The 23,267-nt window shown below is 36.7% G+C and overlaps 1 protein-coding gene across 2 annotated transcripts in view; it reads right to left on the reverse strand.

Annotated features, from left to right (window-relative positions):
* Window positions 1-5,795: 5,795 nt before the first annotated feature.
* The window catches only part of LOC107773460 (uncharacterized), a 73,831-nt gene continuing 56,359 nt past the window's right edge, over window positions 5,796-23,267 (reverse strand). Inside the window, exons 6-17 of one of the 2 annotated variants that reach the window (XM_075249149.1) lie at window positions 15,706-15,930; window positions 14,847-15,173; window positions 14,268-14,489; window positions 13,529-13,813; window positions 12,941-13,162; window positions 12,103-12,435; window positions 11,931-11,996; window positions 11,578-11,796; window positions 10,775-11,074; window positions 6,499-10,151; window positions 6,339-6,416; window positions 5,796-6,259 (exon numbers count right to left, since the gene is read on the reverse strand). In XM_075249149.1, the coding sequence (XP_075105250.1) occupies window positions 6,507-10,151; window positions 10,775-11,074; window positions 11,578-11,796; window positions 11,931-11,996; window positions 12,103-12,435; window positions 12,941-13,162; window positions 13,529-13,813; window positions 14,268-14,489; window positions 14,847-15,173; window positions 15,706-15,930 (5,844 nt within the window). In that variant the 3' untranslated portion in view covers window positions 5,796-6,259; window positions 6,339-6,416; window positions 6,499-6,506. Of the gene's footprint in view, window positions 6,265-6,338; window positions 6,417-6,498; window positions 10,152-10,774; window positions 11,075-11,577; window positions 11,797-11,930; window positions 11,997-12,102; window positions 12,436-12,940; window positions 13,163-13,528; window positions 13,814-14,267; window positions 14,490-14,846; window positions 15,174-15,705; window positions 15,931-23,267 lie in introns of both variants that reach the window. The other variant, XM_075249150.1, reaches the window with a different exon arrangement.

Below are 23,267 nucleotides of genomic sequence, written 5' to 3' on the forward strand. Positions count from 1 at the left end.
AACTCAAGAGCCCACCGATGTGGGACAAAATTTGCCAAATTCAACACTCATTGTAGTTGCATGAAGTACATTGAAGCGCATATGTAGAGACTATGAGATTTACCGGTGGCCACATGTTAAATCAAGAAAGCATAACTGCTTCCTCTCTCAAGCGGAGTTATTACAAACTGTTGATAGACAACCTTCAGATTCTGGTGAGAGACACCAACAATATGTTGATTTTTTCTCATATCAAAGGAAAAATTTCATATCCGCAACAAATTCAAAGGAATTGCATGTTCCCATGCAATGTGAAAATTTCATAAATGTTAAAGTAACTTATGGAAATCGAACAGTGAGGTTCTCACTCTCATTTTCATCGGGGAAAAGGAATTTGGAAGAAGAAGTATAAAAGAGAATAAAGTTAGTTGGAAATTCGTCGATCAGGTATGAAGATGAAGAGAAAGATTTGATATTGATAACTTGTGATTCGGACTTGCACCATGCAATATATGCATGTTGAATTTGGCAAATTTTGTCCCACATCGGTGGGCTCTTAAGTTTTGGGGGGATTTTCCCCCTATAAAAGAAGGCCTAATGTTTAGGATTTAAACACACCTCTCATTTGCCTTCTCATCTGTTTAAGGCATTTGTATCTTCTCTCTTTAGTATTATTTCACTTGTATTTTTGGAGTGAAATAAAATATTGGTTGTGTCCGAGGAGTAGGCAAAATTAGCCGAACCTCGTAAATTCTGGTGTTCCCTTTATTGTTGCTTTATTGTCTTATTTATTATTTGTGGCTGTCATAATTTTTGGTATAGTAGTTGTGACTTATTCACACTATATACATTTGGCTTCCGCAACAATTGGTATCAGAGCCAAGGTACTGTCTAAGTATGCTCTGTGGTTGCAGCATAGTCTGATCTTCCACATCAGAAAAGATTTATCTTGGTAACTGAGTCAAGGTTCTATCTGAGTATGCTCTGTGGTTGCAGCTTAGTCTGATCTTCTACATCAGAAAGGAAATAATCTTGATTTGTGTCGTCAGCTATTAAATAATATTTGTGTCAAATATGGGAGACAATAAACAAGAAGAATCTACATCAAGTGTCAACAATACGTCATCATTGGCATCTTCGCTTATGACAAGAATTGTGTCAAATGCGAAATTTGCGGTAGAAATTTTTGACGGGTCCGGGCATTTTGGGATGTGGCAAGGCGAGGTTCTAGATGTCCTTTTTCAACAAGGGATAGATCTGGCCATTGAAGAAAAGAAACCAGATGTTATTGGAGAAGAAGATTGGAAGATTTTCAACCGTGTTGCTTGCGGTACCATTCGATCCTTCCTTGCTTAGAGAGCAGAAATATCCATACACAAAGGAAACTTCTGCAAGTAAATTATGGAAAGCACTGGAGGATAAATTTTTGAAGAAAAATAGTCAAAATAAATTGTATATGAAGAAGAGACTGTTTCACTTCACCTATGTTTCTGGTACCACGATGAATGAACATATCACCAGTTTCAATAAGTTGGTCACAGATTTGCAAAATATGGATACAACTTATGATGATGGTGACTTAGCCTTGATGTTGTTGGCGTCACTTCCTGATGAGTACGAGCACCTTGAAACTACTCTACTCCATGGAAATGATGAAGTTTCTCTTAGAGAAGTTTGTTCGGCTTTGTACAGCTATGAACAAAGAAAGCGAGAAAAACAGAAGGGCGGAGAAGGAGAAGCACTATTTGTGAGGGGTCGTCCTCAAAGTCAAACGAGGACAAAGAAGTGAAGATCCAAGTCAAGATCCAGACCCAGCAAAGATGAATGTGCCTTTTGTCGAGAAAAAGGGCACTGGAAGAAAGACTGTCCGAAGTTGAAGAATAAGGCCAAACATAACAATGGAAAGGCTATAATGGATTCAAATGTAGCTGATTGTGATGATTCAGATTTCTCATTAGTTACAACAGAGTCATCAACATCATCAGACATATGGTTGATGGACTCGGCTTGTAGCTATCACATGTGTCCCAACAGGGACTGGTTCATGGAATTTCAAGAAGGAGAATATGGAGTCGTCCACACAGCGGATAACAGCCCTCTTACCTCATATGGCATTGGTTCAATACGATTAAGGAACCATGATGGAATGATCAGAACATTAACAGATGTTCGATATGTACCGGATTTGAAGAAGAATCTCATCTCTGTGGGAGCCCTGGAATCAAAAGAGTTTAAAATTATTGCAGAAAATGGAGTGATGAGAGTATGTTCCGGTGCACTAGTGGTAATGAAGGCTAATCGGAAGAATAATAATATGTACCGCTATTGTGGCAGTACAGTTATTGGGACAGCGACAGTGACATCCAGTGACGACAAAGAGGCAGAAGCAACCAAGCTATGAGACATGCGCTTGGGACATGCTGGAGGAAAATCCTTGAAAACTCTATCAGATCAAAGATTGTTAAAAGGAGTAAAGACTTGCAACTTGGAGTTTTGTGAGCATTGTATTAAAGGGAAACAGACAAGGGTTAAATTTGGTACAGTGATCCATAATACTAAAGGCATTTTGGATTATGTACACTCTGATGTTTGGGGTCCTTCCAAAACACCTTCATTGGGTGGGAAACACTATTTTGTAACCTTTGTTGATGATTTTTCCCGAAGAGTGTGGGTGTATACAATGAAAAACAAAGATGAAGTGCTGGGAATTTTTCTCAAATGGAAGATGATGGTGGAGAATCAAACAGGCAGGAGGATCAAGTGTATTCGCACAGACAATGGAGGTGAATACAAAAATGATCATTTTAATAAGGTCTGTGAAAATGATGGCATCGTCCGACACTTCACTGTTAGACATACACCACAACAGAATGGATTGGCAGAACGTATGAATCGGACCTTGCTGGAGAAGGTACGGTGTATGTTGTCCAATGCTGGCTTGGGCAAAGAATTTTGGGCTGAGGCAATTACATATGCATGCCACCTCATTAATCGTCTACCATCTGCTGCTATTGATGGCAAGACACCATTTGAAAAATGGTATGGAAAACCTGCTGTAGATTATAACTCTTTGCACGTGTTTGGCTCAACTGCATATTATCATGTGCGGAGTCAAAATTAGATCCAAGGGCAAAGAAGGCTATTTTTATGGGAATTACTTCTGGAGTCAAAGGATATCGCTTATGGTGTCCTATGACAAAGAAAGTAATATTCAGCAGGGATGTTACCTTTGATGAATCTATGGTAAATAAGGTAACAGAAGATACCAAACAAAATAAAGGTGCTTCTAAGCAGGTGGAGTTTGAGGGAAAATTTATTTTTCCTACACAAGAAGCAGAGGATGAAACAAATGAAGATTACCCTCTGGAAGGAGAGCCAGTAGAGGAGATTCCAACTCAGGAACCTCAACAACAACTTGAATCAATAGCAACCAGCAGACCAAAAAGAACAATAACGAAACCTGTTCGTCTCATAGAGACGGTTGCTTGTGCAACCTCAATTGTAGTTGATGATGTTCCTACCACTTATAAAGACATTGTCCAAAGTTTAGAAGAAGATAAGTGGAGGATTGCCATGAATGATTAAATACAGTCCCTTCATCAGAATCATACATGGAGATTGGCCAATCTCCCGAAGGGAAAGAAAGCAATTGGGTGCAAATGGGTATTTGCAAAGAAGGAAGGATTTCCTAACCAAGTAGATGTTCGCTACAAAGCAAGATTGGTGGCCAAAGGATATGCTCAAAAGGAGGGAATTGATTACAATGAAGTGTTTTCTCCAGTTGTAAAACATTCCTCCATTAGAATTATATTGGCTTTGGTAGCACAATTGGATTTGGAACTAGTTCAGATGGATGTAAAAACTGCGTTTTTACATGGAAACTTGGAGGAGGAAATCTACATGACTCAGCCAGAAGGATTCAAAGTTGCTGGAAAAGAAAATATGGTGTGCAAACTTGAAAAATCGTTGTACGGATTGAAACAATCTTCTAGACAATGGTACAAGCGATTTGACGAGTTTATGTTGCAGCAAGGGTACAAGAGAAGCAAATACGATCATTGTGTGTATTTGCACAAGCTTAAAGATGGTTCCTTTGTATATCTTCTCCTATATGTTGATGATATGTTGATAGCTTCCAAGAATTCGGAAGAAATTGATAAGTTGAAGATTCAACTGAAGAAGGAGTTCGAGATGAAGGATCTGGGTGAGGCAAAGAAAATTCTTGGCATGAAGATAATTAGAGATAGACGTTCAAAGAAACTCTGTTTATCTCAGAAAGAATATTTGAAGAGAGTACTACAACGTTTTGGCATAGATGACAAGACTAAGCCAGTTAGTACTCCACTTGCTCCCCATTTTAAGCTAAGTACTACTATGTCGCCAATGGATGAAGCTGAACGAGAGTATATGTCAAAGGTACCATACGCAAATGCTGTTGGTAGCTTGATGTATGCAATGGTTTGCACAAGGCCTGACATTTCACAAGCTGTTGGAGTTATTAGCAGATATATGCACAATCCAGGGAAGGAGTATTGGCAAGCTGTGAAGTAGATTCTACGGTATATTCATAATACTGTAGATGTCGGGTTAGTTTTTGAGCAGGAAGATAATCAGTCTGTAGTTGGATATTGTGACTCAGATTTTGCGGGTGATCTGGACAAACGAAGATCAACTACTGGTTATGTGTTTACTTTTGCAAAGGCACCAGTTAGTTGGAAGTCTACTTTACAGTCAACAGTTGCTTTGTCTACAACAGAGGCAGAGTACATGGCTATTACAGATGCTGTGAAAGAGGCAATTTGGCTTCAAGGATTGCTAAAGGAGCTTGGTGTTGAACAAAAAGGTATCACAATTTTTTGTGATAGTCAAAGTGCTATTCAATTAGCGAAGAACCAAGTTTATCATGCAAGGACGAAGCACATTGATGTTCGGTATCATTTCGTACGAGAAATCATAGAAGAAGGTGGAGTCACAGTGAAGAAAATTCATACTACGGAGAATCCTGCTGATATGCTGACAAAGGTGGTGACTACGGTCAAGTTTCAACATTGTTTGGATTTGATCAACATTGTTGAAAACTGAAGATTGAAGATGAAGACACAATCAAAATTTGTTATTGAGAGAAAATTGAAGATGTGGAATTTTGCCAAGGTGGAGATTTGTTGAATTTGGCAAATTTTGTCCCACATCGGTGGGCTCTTCAGTTTTGGGGGGATTTTCCCCCTATAAAAGAAGGCCTAATGTTTAGGATTTAAACACACCTCTCATTTGCCTTCTCATCTGTTTAAGGCATTTGTATCTTCTCTCTTTAGTATTATTTCACTTGTATTTTTGGAGTGAAATAAAATATTGGTTGTGTCCGAGGAGTAGGCAAAATTAGCCGAACCTCGTAAATTCTGGTGTTCCCTTTATTGTTGTTTTATTGTCTTATTTATTATTTGATGGCTGTCATAATTTTTGATATAGTAGTTATGACTTATTCACACTATATACATTTGGCTTCCGCAACAATGCACACATCAAGATCATTAGGTAGGACCATCATAAAGATGTTGGTGGAGATTGAACCTGACTACAATCACATAATTGAGTCCTGTTAAAGTCTCATTGCCGCCCATTAACAAAAACAAATTCCACGTGTTTGGGTCATAAAAGAATCAGCACGTGAAATGGCATGTTTGAATACAAAGCAAATCTGTCAAGAAAAGTGGAAGTACTAGTTCAAGAAGCTCCCAATACTTTGACTGATTAACATGAAGCTGATACAAAAGGATTTACAACTTATAACACAGTTGAAGGTACAAATCAGGAAAAGCATAAAGCAACTGATCATAGGCCTTTTGAGGGAAAGAAAGTGGAAAATTCTCAACTAGAGGAGCAAAACAATGCGCTTTGAACTTGTTTTTCTTTCATCCCATGTGCATCAACTTGTTGCGCCTCACCACTGGCAGCCAATTTGAATTTTCTGCATTACAGTTGAAGTTGCACCACCATCTACTCTTTCTTCACTGTTATGTAAAGTGAATACACATGCAGCCTCACCTCCAAATACGTCGATGGGCTGTTTCTTGGTGCGTGTGAATTCCATCAGCCTGCATCACAATTATAATTCTATGCTGGGCTGATTGTGAAAGATAGATAAAAACTTTAAAAAGCTGAGATATAAGGTAACTTTCATATACTGAGGTTGCCGACCTTTTGCTTCAGTTACTTCTTGCTATCCTCCAAATCCGCTTCTTGCTATCATCATTGCGGAGAGTCAGCAATCCCATGTATGTTTCTGGACTTGAGGAGTAACATATGATATGCAAACAACTAAAGCCATGCCCAAAAAAGAACAAATGCTGGAATATATTTACCCACAAAATGAAGAAAAGAAGAACGGAAATAGCTGGGAGAATGCATTAGATGCATTGGATGTATTCCTTACATGCATTCTGCAAAAGATAATTACACTGGTCAAACTCTGCCACATATAATGAATGAAATGAAGGAGGTAATAAGTCTGTATATACTCACATATTTTCTCACTTATGAACAAGGACCTGAATCCTGTCTTCTCCCATCGTATCTTCAACATCTTGCTTAATCTTCCGAGCAGATTCTTCAAGTTGAGGGCTCCACTTCAGCTCGATACTTTTTAATGAACAAATATCCCCGAAACTAGACGGAATCTCCTCAAGCTTACGACAATCCCGCAGTCGTAATTTCTCAAGCGCAGGAAAGGATTCCTCTCTAACCTCCCACTTAGCAAGATTCACTCGCTGCAATGTCAAACATTTGAGATTCTGGAAGGTGTCTTCCTCCCCCATGTTCCATTCTTCCCCCTCGATGATTGCGTCTTTAAGGTACAGCTCTTCAAGGTTGGACAGTATTCCTATTGTTGATAGTGAATCGGATGTCAGAGGAAACTCACGCAAACACAACATTTTCACACTCGAAGGGAAGTGAAAATCCCAAAGCCGATTTGTCGTTATAGAGAGCGCACTATCATTTGATTTTGAACTTATAAAAGTTACTTCGAGAGATTCTAGTTCATTTAAGAAGTCCAATTTCGGGAACCAATATCGCCCTGTTGAACAATCCCACGATTGCTTGAGATCAAATCGAAGCTCTTGAAGATTGGGAAACCTTTTGAAAATATCCTCTGTGTCTTTTGAATAGGAAACTACGAGTCCTTGTATTAATCTCAACTTGTCTAACCTTGAGTCCTCTGCTATCAATTTTGGCTCATCTGTATCCAAATCAAAGAACGAACAGTCATCTATCTCCAGTACTCGCAACTTTACAAGATTCCAAATTGTTGGGAATAATACCAAGGGTGGTCCATGTTTATTCACCCATAGAGTTTCCAGATTTAAGAGATTTGAAAATGACGAAGGCAGAGATTTAACTTCTGTATGAATCTCTAAGTACCTCAAATGAACCAGTGTGCATATTTCATTCAGCAAAGAAGCATTCACCATGATAAAAAACCGATCCACTTGCAACACTCTAAGAAGCCTCAAGTGTCTTAGGTGACATATATTATTAGGACTATTGTCACCAAACTTGTGTCCAGTTATCCTCAAAGAATAGAGGTGTTTACCAGAATGCATATTGTTATACCACTCACGATATGCAATGTTCATTTGACGTGGCATCAAATCTGAAGAAGATGATGATGAAGCACTTGAACTTATCAAGTCAAACAACTTTTCCTCTCTTGCTTTTATCAAACAAAACTCATGCACAAGATCATGAATTTGCCAAGTCCGATCGTCACCTACTTTATTGAAAGAATTTACCAAGCTACTGGAAATTAAAGAATTTACCACACTCATCAAATCGCTCTGCTCCAAAAATCCTTCAGCAGGCCATAAAATTTCCAAATTACGGACTGGAATTACTTCGTCCTTCGGAAAACTTGCAAGGTGAATCAAGCATGACTTTGAGGAATCAGGTAAATGGTCATAACTTAATTCTATAACCCCCATCACGTTATGGAAAATAAAGGAATTCAAATTATTTTGAATTTCAAGCCACACGTTCCTTTTCTTTTCCTTCCCTTTAATGACTCCAGCAATCAAATCAACCACCAAAGGAAGCCGTTTGCAGTTTTGGACTATCTCTTCTCCAACATCCACTAGTTCATTAGGGCAACTTTCATTTTCAAAGACATTTTTCTCTAATAACTCCCAACTTTCTTCCGGTGTTAGCAATCGAAGGTCAAGAGGATCACTGTGGCGTTTTGCATGCATAGCCACTTCCTTTTCTCGAGTCGTCAAAATAACTCGACTTCCTTTCTCACATTCAGGAAAAGATCTTGTCAACTCATCCCATGCTGCAGTGTCCCACAAATCATCTAAGAATATAAGGTACCTCTTTCCAAACAGATGTTTCCGTAGCTCATTAGCAACATCAATATTCTTACCGAATTTCGAAGATGACCCAACAACTTGATTAAAAAGTTTTTTCAGCAACTCCATCTCGTCATACTTCTTATGGACTCTACACCATGCACGGATGTCAAAATGATGAGAAACTGAGTTATTATTATACACTTGGTTCGCCAAAGTAGTTTTACCCGCACCGGGCATACCAGTGATCGAAGTGACATCTAGCGTTTTTGGTCCACTGGTGAGCTTCCTAATTATCAAGTATGTCTCCTCTTTAAAACCTACGATTATTTTACCAGCTATTGATGACTTGCGCTCAACTGGCTTATTGGGAGTGTTCACAGCAATGACACCCCTGTTCTTGGAAATCTTCTCAAATAAATTTGAGACCTCTTCTTTGATAAGATTGGTTTTTTTAATGGCAAAGGGAAGTGAGAAAATAAAATGTAAGACACCATTATCTCTTAAAATAATTGAATCAATGACAACTTTTGCCTCATATGCCACATCTAAAGTACGTGCCAAGAGATCTTTATACAATTCTTGCTCAACATTTTCGAAGGAAGATCTTATGAATTCAAGATCTTCTTTCACCAGCCTGATTTCTTCCTTTATCAAAGTGACTAAATAATCATTGGAATTGAGCAAATCATTTAAGTGTCTAAGTAGAAGATGCATGAATAGGGGTCCATCACTCATGGGAAAACAGAGTTGAGATGATTCTGGGGCTTTCAAGTAAACATCTTTGAGTTCTCTCTTCATGAGTTCAATATTTTCGAGCAAGCCTAGAGTTGCACTGTTTGTTTCATTGGTACTCTCTACATTCTTTGATTTCTCTTCTAAGTCGCGAGCAATAGCTGATACGTCCCTGGTAAGTGCTCCAACACGTTCTAGGAATTCAAACAACTTGCCATTATGAATAAAATCCTTAGGCACATCAGTGAGAATGATTAATAGGAACTCTATCATGATATGAATGTTTCGAGCCCCTGGAGTGCTAGCGGTAATAACATTTACCATGTGCTCTTGTAGATGAATCAGATATTCTCTAAGAATGTCCGGAGAGGTTTCTAGGAGCTGCTCAATGAAGCGTCCAACTTCTGCTGATGTTGAAGCTTTCAAATTTGTAAAACATATGTGCATAACCTCCCGTTCAATTGGAATAATCTTCAAGAGTAGATGTGCTAGTTTGAAGAGTCGAGAATCTCCAGGAAACTGATCATCCCAATGGAAGCGTCCTACTCTCTGAGCCATTAGTTGAAACTGAGGTAGGACATGTTCAACAATCTCATGCCCAACACAACCATTCACTATCAACCCATGGAAATCTCTTATGTTGGCACATACATTCTGAAGAATCTCATATTCAGTCACGAATGGAGAAAGTTGTTGATCAGCCCAATACATGGAAAGATGAGGGAGATTCTGGAGGAGGAAGTCCAACTGCTCCCCAGTCATGGAGGCACTTGATTTAGCAAGATAACATGAGCCGATACAATATTCCATATTCTCCACCAGGCGAGGATGGATATGATGCATGCCTTGTTTGAACTGCATGTAGTAGCCAAAATCATATAAAATTGTTTCAACTTCTTGTCTTCTGCGAGTCATTATAGAATTAAAATTTTCCATATTTGAATAAGAAAGCTGGACATATGTACAAAAGAATGCCAGCTTCAATTCTAGCTTTTTAATTAGATCCACGTCAAGTGCTTTTTGATTTTCTTCATTCTTTACGCTCTTTATGAAATCCAAAATATTGACAATGTCCTTGCGAAGAGCAGAAAGGGACACCTGCTAAAAGACCAAACATTATATCAAACTCTCACAAAGAAAGACGGTTAATTCTCTACGTATTATGTATCCAAAATAAGCATGTCAACAAAATGGTTTACTACGCATATGTTTAACTGCATTAAAAGAGTATGTTCAGTTGGTGCCCCCCCCCCCCCCTCCTCCACACACACAATTTACTAGATTATGCAATAATTTAGTAAAGATTTATTCTAACCATTCCGAGGAAGACATGAATAGAAGTAACTGTCAAACATATAAACACAACCTCTTGAAAATCATAACTATAATGGTTAAGTGATTTAATAACGTAAGAACATATATTAAGTGAAAGAAATTTATGTGCAGACACATGGCATGTATCTGTTAGTTTACTGTATAAAGTCACAATTAATCGAAAAGAAATAAAATAAAACAAACAAGAAACTAAATTTATCCGATTCATGATATTAAGAGAAAAAAAAAGTGTATTAAGAGAAAAAGTAGTATGGACGTCATGGATTTCAATTTCTTTAACCGTAGGTTCATTTGCCTCAATAGTTTTAGCTTCAGGTTCATTTGCTGAAGTATGAGGTGAAGAAAGTAGAGGTGATTAAGCGAAGGAGGGAATAATCACAACATACGTCACGAATTTCAGTGTCTTCAGCCGTATGTTCCTTTGCTGAAGTGGGAGGAGCAAGTTTCTGCAAATAAACACCAATAGCATCAAGGTAAAACCCCGAACGCCCGTGAAATCCAACTATAGCTACACCTTCTTTCATTACAAGTGAAAATGGGGTTCCACCAGCATTAGACCCAAATGGTCCATAATTATTTGCATTAGTTATAAAACATAGAGATTTTATAACACAATGGTCATAATAACATCCAAATGTCCCCTTGATGCCTGTTAAATATTCCGATGGAGTTGCCGCAATAACAACCTGACAGTATTGCAAATCACATATCGATTAAATAAGTAAAAGAATCAGGAATTTTAACAAGAATTTAGAAAAGTGCAAGAAGGTCATATTAGGATTCGAAATCTGTGCCCTAAAGTAAATTTGGACACTTAGTTGAATCCTCTCACTGCAAAGGAAGCTGCAAACTTAAATATGAATCAACCGGTTCATTCATATCTTCGACTTGAAAGATACCAATATAACTACAGATTTTACGCTGTGTACACTGGAATTGCAAAAAGTTGCGACACTATCATATTAAGTTGACCAATAACGTGATTTTGCATATTAAGAGCCTGGTAAGGAAACTTTAAGGCCGTAAGATAAAAAAAAAATTACATGCTATAGCTGGTTGAATTGTCTTGATAATTAATTATTATTTTACATAATTTAAGCTCATTAATAGGGCATGACACAAATTTAACTTGACAAGAATGTTCCAATCATGAGAAATAAATATGTGGACATAATATTTTTGGACTTACCTTATTTATTCGACCTCCATTCCCACCAAACTTTTGTGAGTCAGTGGTAGTACCTTGTTCGGTAATGGTTCTGAACATTATGGAGTCTATAAAATATCCATGAGCAATCAATATTTCTTTAATGGGATGTTTCAACTTGTAATTCCATTCTGATCCACTAGTGCCTCCCCATGGCCCCACCAATATCGATCCCACTTGATCGTAACTCACTTGATTTCCCTTCACATACATAACAAATTAGATCAATGGCTCCATTATCAAATTTCCCTATATTGGTAGTATTATTTTGCATCGAACGAAAAAAACGGAATGAATATAAACACAGTCATGTAAAAGAAGAGATGGCAAGGTACCATTGTTGGCAATTTACTTTCGCTTTTTGTTATTTTCCCTTTCTTATGATCAGCTGATCCTGATCCCTATACAAGGTGTCAGATGAGTAACATAAATTAATTGTTTAATGAAAGGGATCTCAATTAAGGAAGTAGAGGTGACTAAGAAAACAAGCGAATAATCACAGCATACGTCATAGATTTCAATTATTTCTTCAACCATAGGTTCATTTGGCTCAATTGTTTCATCTTCAGGTTCCTGTGCCGAAGCAAGGGGAGTAAGTTTCTGCAAATAAACACCAATAGCATCAAGGTACTCTCCACAACGCCCGTGAAATCCCATAATAGCTCCACCTTCTTTCATCACATGTGAAAATGGGGTTCCACCACCCTCAGATCCAAATGGTCCATAATTCTTTACATTAGTTGTAAAACATAGAGATTTTACAACCAAATGGCCATTGAAACGTCCTAATGTACCCTTGATGCCTGTTAAACGTTCCAATGGAGTTTCCTCAAAAACAACCTGAGATTATTGCAAATCACATATCGGTTAAATAAGTAGCTGAGTCGGGAATTTTGAAAAGAATTAGAAAAGTGCAAGAATGTCATATTAGGATTCAAAATCGGTGACCTAAAGCAAATTTGTACACTTAGTTGAAAACCTCTCAATGCAAAGGAACCGACAAACTTAAATATGAAGCAACACGTGAATTCATATCTTTGACTTAGAAAGATGATAATGTAACTATAGATTTTACGTTGTGTATACTAAAAATGCAAAAACGTTGCTACACTATCATATTAAGTTGACCAATAACATGATTTTTTCATATCAAGAGTCCGGTAAGGTAACTGGAAGACCGTAAAATAAATGAATTACATGCTATAGCTGGTTCAAATGTCTTGATAATTAATTATTATTTTAACATAATTTAAGCTCATTGCTATGACATGACACAAATTTAACTTGAGAAGAATGTTCCAATCATTAGAAATAAATATGTCGACCATAATATTTTTGGACTTACCTTATTTATTTGACCTCCATTCCCACCAAACTTTTGTGAGTTTATAGTAGTACCTTGTTCAGTAATGGTTCTGAACATGATGGAGTTTATAGCATCTCCGTGAGCAATCAATATTTCTTTAATGGGATTTTTCAGCTTGTAATTCCATTCTGATCCACCAGAAGTGTCTCCCCATGGCCCCACCAATATTGAGTCCGCTAGATCGTAACTCGCATGAGTTTTCTTCACATACATAACAAATTAAATCAATGGCTCCATAATAAAATTTTATCCCTATATTGGTAGTATAATTTTGCAACGAACAAAAAAAAAACAGAATGAATATAAATACAGTCATGTAAAAGAAGAGATGGCAAGGTACAATTGTTGGCAAATTACATTCATTTTTTGTGATTTTCCCTTTCTTATGATCAGCTGATCCTGATCGCTATATAAGGTGTCAGATGACTAACATAAATTAATTATTTAATGAAAGGGATCTGGGCTTGTGTGTAAGTGTGTAGTGAAGAAAATTAAGGAAGTATAGGCAACTAAGCAAACAAGCGAATAATCACAACATACGTCATGGATTTCAATTATTTCTTCAACCTTAGTTTCATTTGGCTCAATTGTTTCATCTTCAGGTTCAAGTTTCTGCAAATAAACACCAATAGCATCAAGGTACGCTCCATAACACCCATGAAATCCCACAATAGCTCCACCTTCTTTCATCACAAATGAAAATGGTGTTCCGCCATCCCCAGACCCAAATGGTCCATAATTCTTTACATTAGTTATAAAACATAGAGAGTTTATAACCAAATGGATACCACAACGTCTAAATGTCCCCTTGATGCCTGTTAAATATTCCAATGGAATTGCCTCAATAATAACCTGAGATTATTGCAAATCACATATCAGTTAGATAAGTAACAAAGTCAGGAATTCTAACAAGAATTCAGAGAAAGGTGCAAGAATGTCACATTAGGATTCGAAATCAACATGTGCATTCATATCATTAACTTGAAAGATGCTTACAACAATAATAACAACCTAACATAATTCTACAAAGTAGGGTCTGCGCAGGGTAATTTGTACGCAGACGCTATTACCGAAAGACCCCGGCTAACTTGAAAGATGCTTATATAACTATAAAATTATGTTGTGTATGCTGAAAATGATGCAAAAAGTTGCCACACTACCATGTTAAGTTGATCTATAAGGTAACTTGAAGGTTGTAAGCTAAATGAATAATTTGTTATAACCAGTTTAATCTTGATAATTAACTTGGGAAGAACGTTCGAATCATGAGAAATAAATATGTCAACCATAATTTTTCTGGACTTACCTTGTCCTTTCGACCTCCATCCCCACCAAACATTGGTGAGTCTGTGATAGTACCTTTTTCGTTAATGGTTCTGAACATGATGGAGTGTATAAAATCTCCATGAGCGATCAATATTTCTTTAATGGGACTGTTCAGCTTGTAATTCCATTCAGATCCACCAGTGTTACCCCCCCATGGCTCCACCAATATTGAGTTCGTTTGATCATAACTCACTTGATTTTCCTTCACATACATAGCAAATTAAATCAATGGCCCCATTATCAAATTTTTATCCCTATATTGGTAGCATTATTTTGCAGTGAAAAGGAAATAGAATGAGTACATATAGTCATGTAAAGGAAGAGAAGACAAGGTACCATTGTTGGCGATTTGCCTTGATTTTTTTGTTATTTTCCCTTTCTCTTATTATTTCTTATGATCACCTGATTCTGATCATCCTTTTTTTTTAAAGTTATTCTTCTATTTAAGTTGTTAGAAGAGTTACTTTTTTATGAAAGGGATATGTGCTTGTGTGCAAGTATGAGGTAAATAAAGTGAAGTAGAGGTGCTTAAGCAAACGAGGGAATAATCACAACATACGTCAAGGATTTCAATTTCTTCAACCACACGTTCATTTGGCTCCATGTTTTTAGCTTCAGGTTCCTTTGATACAGTGGGAGGAGTAAGTTTCTGCAAATAAACGCCGATAGCATCAAGGTATGCTCCACAGCGCCCGTGAAATCCTATAATAGATCCACCTTCTTCCATCACAAGCGAAAATGGGGTTCCAGCCTCAGACCCAAATGGTCCATAATTCTTTGCATTAGTTGTAAAATATAGAGATTTTACAACCAAATAGCTACCACAATATCCAAATGTCCCCTTGATGCATGTTAAATATTCCAATGGATTTACCTCAATAACAACCTGAGATTATTGCAATCGGTTAAATAAGTAGCAGAGTCGATAACTTTGACAACAATTCAAAAAAGTACAAGAATGTCACAGTAGAATCCAAAATCTGTGACCCAAAGCAATTTTGGACACTTTGCCACTTCCTTTGCATTGAGAGGATTTAACTAACTTAGATATATAAGAAAATTATATTTACCCTTTCTACATAATTATTAGATGAAGGGGATTCAATTAAACTCGTAGCTCTGCCGGCCTTGTGTTAAACCCAGTTAGGATCTATAGTGAAAGGAACCAGAATGTTCATATCTCTCACTTGAAAGATGCTTATGTAACTATAGAGTTTATGTTGTGTACACTGAAAATGCAAAAAGATGCTAAACTATCATGTTAAGCTAACATATAACATGTCATTTTTTCATATCTTGATAATTAAATTTTTATTACAAAGTTTAAGCTCATTCCTACGACATGACACAAGTTAACTTGAGTAGAACGTGCCAATCATGAGAAATAAATGTGTTGAGCACAATTTTTTTGGACCTACCTTGTCTCTTCGACCTCCATCACCACCAAACTTTGGTGAGTCTTTGGTAGTACCTTGTTTAGTAACGGTTCTGAACATGATGGATTCGATACAATCTCCATGAGCAATCAATATTTCTTTAATGGGACTTTCCAGCTTGTAATACCATTCTAATCCACCAGTGCCTCCCCATGGCTCCACCAATATTAAATCCGCTTGATCATAACTCACTTGATTTCCCTTCACCTATATAACAAATCAATGACTCCATTATCAAATCTTTTCCCAATATTGGTAGTATTATTTTGCAGTGAAAAAAAACTAGAATGAATATAGTTATATAGGCACGATCATGTAAAAGAAGAGAAGGCAAACACTGGCTATTTTTCAATTACCAATCCTAAACTAGCTAGTCCGTGCTATTTTCACTATTATTTGCGAATAGTTCATATAAGTGTTCGGTTGAGCCCAAACAAAATCGAATAAAAACAATCTAACAAAATTGCTCCTTTTTACTTGACCCCCCCCCCCCCCTTCCCCATATAACTCATGCCATTGTTTTAGCTCAGTCGCATAGAATTCTTGAAGCTTTTCTTTAGTGACAACGGGGATAAAAGAAATATTTGGAGTATTAGTTATATTTTTGTCCAGATATTATGAGGAAAACCCGAAAAAATCAAACCAAACCAAAACACTGGAAAAAAGAGAACAAAAATAAGGCTTTTACTGATTTGATTTGATTTATATATTTAAAACCTCAACATAATTGATTGAATTTAGTAATTAATAAACATGCTAACTCGAACTATATACACACCTAATTAGAACATTTTATCAATTAGCAGACAACAACAGAAGTTAACCAATTTAATAAAAGAAGTTTTACCTTTCACGATTATATAGGAACGATATTCAATTTTTTAGTTAGTTAATTTAATCGATGCTTCAATTAGTTCTTTAGCTTAATATTTTATTAGGGTTTAGACCGTTAAGTGAAAAGTTTATTAGAAATAGTTATTGTTGACCAACTTAGGTATAAAAAACACATAAAAATTTATCAGGAGAAAGAAGTAAGAATACAAAGAAACCGAAGAAAGAAGCATAAAAAGTCATAGCAGAAAACATTTTTGGGTAAGATCTGTGTACACACTACCCTCCCTAGACCCCGTTAGTGGGATTTTACTGGGTTGTTGTTGTTGTTGTTGTATACACTAAATATGATTAACCTTTTTAGTTGATGAAAATCTGAGTCATGGATTTAGAATGAGGCAACAGAAAGTATGGAATGGTTGCTTCTTTCTGTCCTTGTGTATGTTTGAATTCTCCCCTTTTCAACAAACCAACAGTTTGAGATAAGAAGTTTAAAATTCGTATGGAGGAGAAGAGATAAGTATATAAGGGCACCAAAATTATGAGTTTAGGGATAAAAATTAATGACAAAAAATGGCTGGGCATCAAATTTGAAATAAGTTTCTAAATATATTTCCCAGTAGTTTCTTTATATATTTGATAAATTGTGTTGGTCAGATTTAAACAGAATTGTGAAATAAAAAGAGATAAAGGGAACTCAGATTTGGAGGTGCAGGTTTTATAGTTTCTGCTATTTACGTGGGTGGTGATATTTGGCGAAAACTCCATATTTTGCATGTAATTTGTCTTACATTATGGTTCAATCTTTTTAACTTTGGTGTGAATATTTGTGACTTGAACTTAGTAATGGTATTTATATGTGTAGGAATCCATTGGAAGTGATTTGAAAAGTTTGCGTACAAATTGGAGTAAAAATGAAAGAATTTTGAAGAAGTATAAGTTTGGTGCCCGGGTTCGCACCAGACATCAACCAAAATGCCGTTGATAGTAGGCTAAAAAGTTCACTGTCCAGCACCATGGCAAGCGCAAAGCATGACGCCCAAGGGAGGATTTCGTCCTAATTCAGTTGGGATTTGGTGATTTCAACCCTGCACGTTCCAATATGTATAAAAGGGTTTTAAACCTATTTTGGAGGGGGGGGATCAAACATACTTTGGACGAAGGGAGAGCGTAGAGCTTCCATGGAGGCCGGAATTCATCAGATTGTGTCTTTTTGCATCAAACTTAGTATTCTTTATGTTTTTTGCAGATAATTTGTTGTTTTAATACCATGACTATGTGTGACAAGAGGTTGTGAGTTCGAGACACCCGAAGACCAAGGTGGGGAGTTCTTTGAGGGAGGGAGACGAGGTTTTATCGTAAACAACCTCTCTACCCTAGGGTAGGGGTAAGGTCTGCGAACATACTACCCTCACCAAACTCCACTACTGGGATTATACTGGGTTGTTATTGTTATTGCTGCTACCATGTCTAGGTGGAGCTAAACTTCGTTTCTAGGATTGTGGTTGACGTGAATATTGAAGTTTATTAATCACAACATCGTTAATTCGAGTTATCATATTTGGTTATTTCTCTAATTTTGTGCATAATTTCTTAATTGTCCTCTGTAGAAAATTGAATTGAAGAATGAAAGAGTTGAACGAAGGAAGAGGAAGAAGGAATAGGTTCATCCCAAAAAATTCAACAACAAAAGATCAACCAAGACTATGGTCGCTGCTTGGGGAGAAAGATCATATAAAAGCTAAGATGATGATGATGAATGAGCATTAATGGTTATTGGAGAATCTGTTGAAGAAACTGAGGTTAGTGTCTTTCATTTCAAAGGCAAGATTAAATTTTGTCTAAAGAAAGATTATCTTAGTTATTACTAGAGTTGATTGATGAATATGAGGATGTTAATAATAAAAAAGAATAACTGTCAAAAGAATGTATTATTATCAAAGATAAGTGCAAAAACCAGGAACTTAGGGCTTGTGAAATTAAAAGTGAAAATGTTGTGTTGAAAAACCAGATTCGTGCACTTGATACAACTGTCCCAAAACTTAGATCCGAAAATCTAAAATTAAAATTAGGAATTGGTAAAAGGACTGTTGGTCAAACACAATCACTTTAGAAGAAAGTGTAGGAAAAATAAAAGATGAGTTGTATAAAAGGAATGAACTGGTAGGAGCCTTAAAGGAGGATCTGATTAAGGTCAAGCATGAGCTAAACAAAACCTGTAATGGAACAGGTCCTCTAATGCACTTTCATAGATACAAGAACATCTTAGTAGCAACAGAAGAGGACTTGGCTTTGGGAATTTCGCACAAAATTGTGGGATCCCAAAAGTAAGTTCCTCACACGCTCTGAAAATAAGATTTGCATACACTATAAAAACACTGGTTACTACAAGAGTGATTGCACTGCAAGGAAAAAGGAATATCAAAAGAATTAAAAATTTGTTCTACGGAAAATAGGTTGTCAAGTTGGGCTAAAAAGAATTTAATTTATCCTTTTTCCTATAGAAAGGGACCCAAACTAGTTTGGATTCCTAAAACTAACCCCTGATTTTTTGCAGGTCCAAGTGAAGGGAAACAACCAAATATGGTACATGGATAATGGTTGTTCTAAGCACATGACAGAAAGCAAGAACCAATTCGTTTCACTTGAGGACCTTAAAAGAGGTAATGTCTCCTTTGGAAACTGAAAGAAATGTGAGATCATTGGGGTTGGAAAGGTAGGTAAGACTAATTCTCATTCTATTGAGAATGTTTCTTTGATAGTTGGACTAAAGTACAATCTAATAAGTATATCACAAATGTGTGATAGAGCTAATATAGTAGCCTTCAGCCCTACAAAATACTTTGAGATTAATCTTACCACTTACAAGATGATTTTGCAAGAAAAAAGAGTGAATCACATATATGTGGTGGATCTTTTCACACTTTCAGATAATGAACTCACTTGTCAAGTGTGTTGGACAATTATCCACTCTTTTGGCACAAGAGACTTGGACATGCCAGTCTAAGCCAACTTAACAAACTAGTCTCCAAGGACTTGGTGATAGGGTTGCCTAATATTAAATTCAAGGAAGATAAAGTTTGTGAGGCTTGTGCGTGGGGAAAGCAGGTAAGATTCTCTTTTAAAAGAAAGAAAATGGTAAGTACTACCAGGACGATGGAACTAGTCCATAGGGATCTATGTGGACCAATGAGGATATTGAGCAGAGGAGGTAAAAGATATGTTATGGTGTTTATTGATGATTACTCTAGGTTTAGTTAGACACCATTTTTAACATCTAAAGATGAAACATTTGAGATATTCACTTATTCTTTTTTTTTAGAAAAACTCAGAAACAACTAGGTAATCAACTTGTATTAATTAGGCCTGATCATGAATTTGAGAATGCTAAATTTGCCAAATTTTGTGATGAGAATGTCATAGATCATAACTTTCATGCTCCTAGAACTCCACAACAAAATGGAGTAGTAGAAAGAAAGGATAGGACATTTGAGGAAATGACTAGGACTATGTTACCTACTAGACATTTTCCCACAGCTTCTGGGCAGAATATGAACATTGCATGCTACATCATACACAGGTGCATGGCTAGACCTCTTATTGAGAAGACTCCCTATGAGTTACTTAAAGGGAGAAAGCTAAATATATCACACCTTAGGTCATTTTGATGTAAGTGCTTTGTGCACAATAAAAGAAAAAAACTCCCCCAGGTAATTTTGATCCCAAATGTGATGAGGGAGTATTTTTGGGATATTCTTCACATTACAAAGCTTATAAGATATATAACAAAAGAACTATGTGTATAAAAGAAATTGCAGATGTTGTTTCTGGTGAAACTAACATTCATTTTGAGAGGCAGGAACAAAATTATGATGCAATTAGGCTGGTAAGAAACTCAAATGAAACTACAGCCCATCCTGAAGCTGTATGAAAGGAAGAAACATGTGATGAAATAGGTCCTTCTACCCAGGGTAACTAAACAAAGTGGAACTGATCCTTAAACAACGAGGGAACATGTCCATGAACCTGTTCCTTAAAAACAAAATATTGAAAGAATATCTAAGGGAAACCAGCTGGTTGTGAAACCTTACAAATATCAAAGTTCTCATCCCATTGGGAGCATAATCACTTATCAAACCTCTGGAATCAAAACCGGATCTTTTTTGAAGAACCTTTATGGTTTTGATGCTTTTTTATCTCTTATTGAACATAAAAAATGTTACAAAGGCTTTGCAGGATACAGACTAGGTGAATGTAATTCAAGATGAACTCAACCAATTTGAGAGAAGTCAAGTTTGGCATTTGGTAAAAAGACATAAGGACAAATTAGTAATTGACGCTAAATGGGTCTTCAGAAACAAACTTGATGAAGATGGAATAGTTATAAGGAACACGACAAGATTGGTAGCTCAAGGATATAGTCAAGAGGAGGGCATAGAATATGATGAGACTTTTTCTCCAGTTGTAAGATTGGAAGTAATTAGACCCCTTCGAGCCTTTGATGCTTACATAGAATTGACTCTCCATCAGATGGATGTGAAGAGTGCATTACTCAATGGCTATCTAAAGGAAGAAGTATTTATCAAGCAATCTCCTGGATTTAAAAGCAAGGAATATCCTAATCATGTATACAAGTTTGACAAGGCACGTTATGGCTTAAGCAAGCTCTAAGACCATGGTATGAAAGAATGTGTAAATTCTTGCTTGAGCATGGCTACAAGAGAGGTAAAAATGACAATAATTTGTTCTTGAAAGGAAAAGATAAAGATATCTTGGTAGTCTAGATATATGTTGATGATATAATCTTTGGAGAAACTACATATAGGTTAAGTAAAGAATTTCCTAAGTTGGTGGGGAGTAAATTTGAAATGAGTATGATGGGTGAGCTTAATTTCTTCTTCGGCTTACAAATTAAACAAAATTCAAATGGAACCATGATCCATCAACAAAAGTATGTGAAGGAGTTGATTGAGAGGTTTAAAATGGAAGATTCCACAAAATTGGATATAGATGAACCTGGTTATCTGTTGATCAGAAGATGTATAGGGGAATAATCTTATTTTTATCTCACTGCTTGTAGACATGACAATATTTTCAGTGTAGGCCTATGTGATAGAATTCAGGAAAATCCAAAGGAGTCTCACCTAACCACCGTTAAGAGGATTTAGAGATACCTAAAAGACACCACTAACCTCCACCTATGGCATCCAAAAGATAGTAATTTCAACCTAGTAGGCTATGCTGATGCGGATTATGAATGTTTTCTTGTGGATAGGAAGAGCCTTCAGGTAGGACACACTTTCTTGGCTCTTGTCTTGTGTCTTGGGCCACCAAAAAACAAAATTATGTGGAATTGTCTACTACTGAAGCTGAGTATATGGCTGATGCATCATGTTGTGCTCAATTATTGTGGATCAAATAACAATTAACGGACTTTGGAATTTATGTAGGTTGTATCCCCACAACACCAATGCAATTAGTATGATCAAGAACCCGATTCATCACAAACGAACTAAGCACATAGATGTTAGGCAACATTTGTTGAGGGATAACTATGAGAAAGTTTAAATTACTGTGGAATTTTGTGTCACTGACAAGCAAATGGCTGACATCTTCACAAAAACTATAAGTAGATATCACTTTGAAAGGAATAAGTTCAAATTATTGTGATGACCCAATTGGTCATCTAGAGCCCTAGCCTATAATTTTGTGTTTCAAAACCTCAAATAGATCCTTTTAGCCTTCCTGCATTTGTGTGCGCAGTCTGTGCCTTTTTCAAAAGGTTTTTATGTGAAAAATTAATGAAATATGAAATCGTGCCTTAAAAACTCATTTGAGTTGACTTCGGTCAATATTTTGGGCAAATTGACCCGAATCCATATTTTGACAATCCTGGTGGGTCTGTATCATGACTTGGGATTGGGCGTATGCCAGGAATCAAATTCGGAAGTCCCTAGCTTGACTTATCGCTGTTTGTTGAAAATTATAAGTTTAAATATTTAAAGAAATTTCAAGTGTGGCTGAAGTTTAACTTTGTTGCTGCCGTGTTTGGATTTTGGTTAACTTGGTATACCTTTATCATAGTATTTATCACGTGTCTTTAAAATATGGTGCAAAACGGAGTTGATTTGACGTGATTCGGAAGTCTGGTTGTTAAAATGAAAGTTCTTAAGTTTTATTGAAAATTTCATTTGTTTTGGTGTCAGATTCGTATTTTTAGCTAATATTTTGGTATTTGGATCCGCGAGCGAGTTTGTATAATATTTTTTGACTTGTATGTATATTTTGTTTGAAACCCCGAGGGCTCGAGTGAGGTTCAGATAGGCTACAAGTGCTTTGAACTTAAGGAAAAATTTTAGTTTTCAGCTTCTGCCGGTATGCTTCGCAATCGCGAAGGGGAATCTGTGACTTGGAGGATTTCATTCATCGCGAATGGATGATATTGGTCATGAATGTGGAGCAGGGGGGTCTGCTCTTCGTGAATTCGGCAATTCTGAGAACGCATAATCATAGATAGGCGGGGGTTGGGAAATTGACTTACTCTAGGAGAACACGAGCCCTATGGTGCTAAGCCTACACGAACACGTAGAGTAATTCGCAGTCGTGTAATACAACTGGGTAATGCCCATCGCGAATGCGTAAGGTATCTCACAAACGTGATGAACACCTGGCGTTCAATCATTTAAACATTTCAAAAACGGTATTTCATCCAT

Source organism: Nicotiana tabacum, chromosome 3 (assembly GCF_000715075.1).
Source record: "Nicotiana tabacum cultivar K326 chromosome 3, ASM71507v2, whole genome shotgun sequence".
NCBI classification, from domain to species: domain Eukaryota; kingdom Viridiplantae; phylum Streptophyta; class Magnoliopsida; order Solanales; family Solanaceae; genus Nicotiana; species Nicotiana tabacum.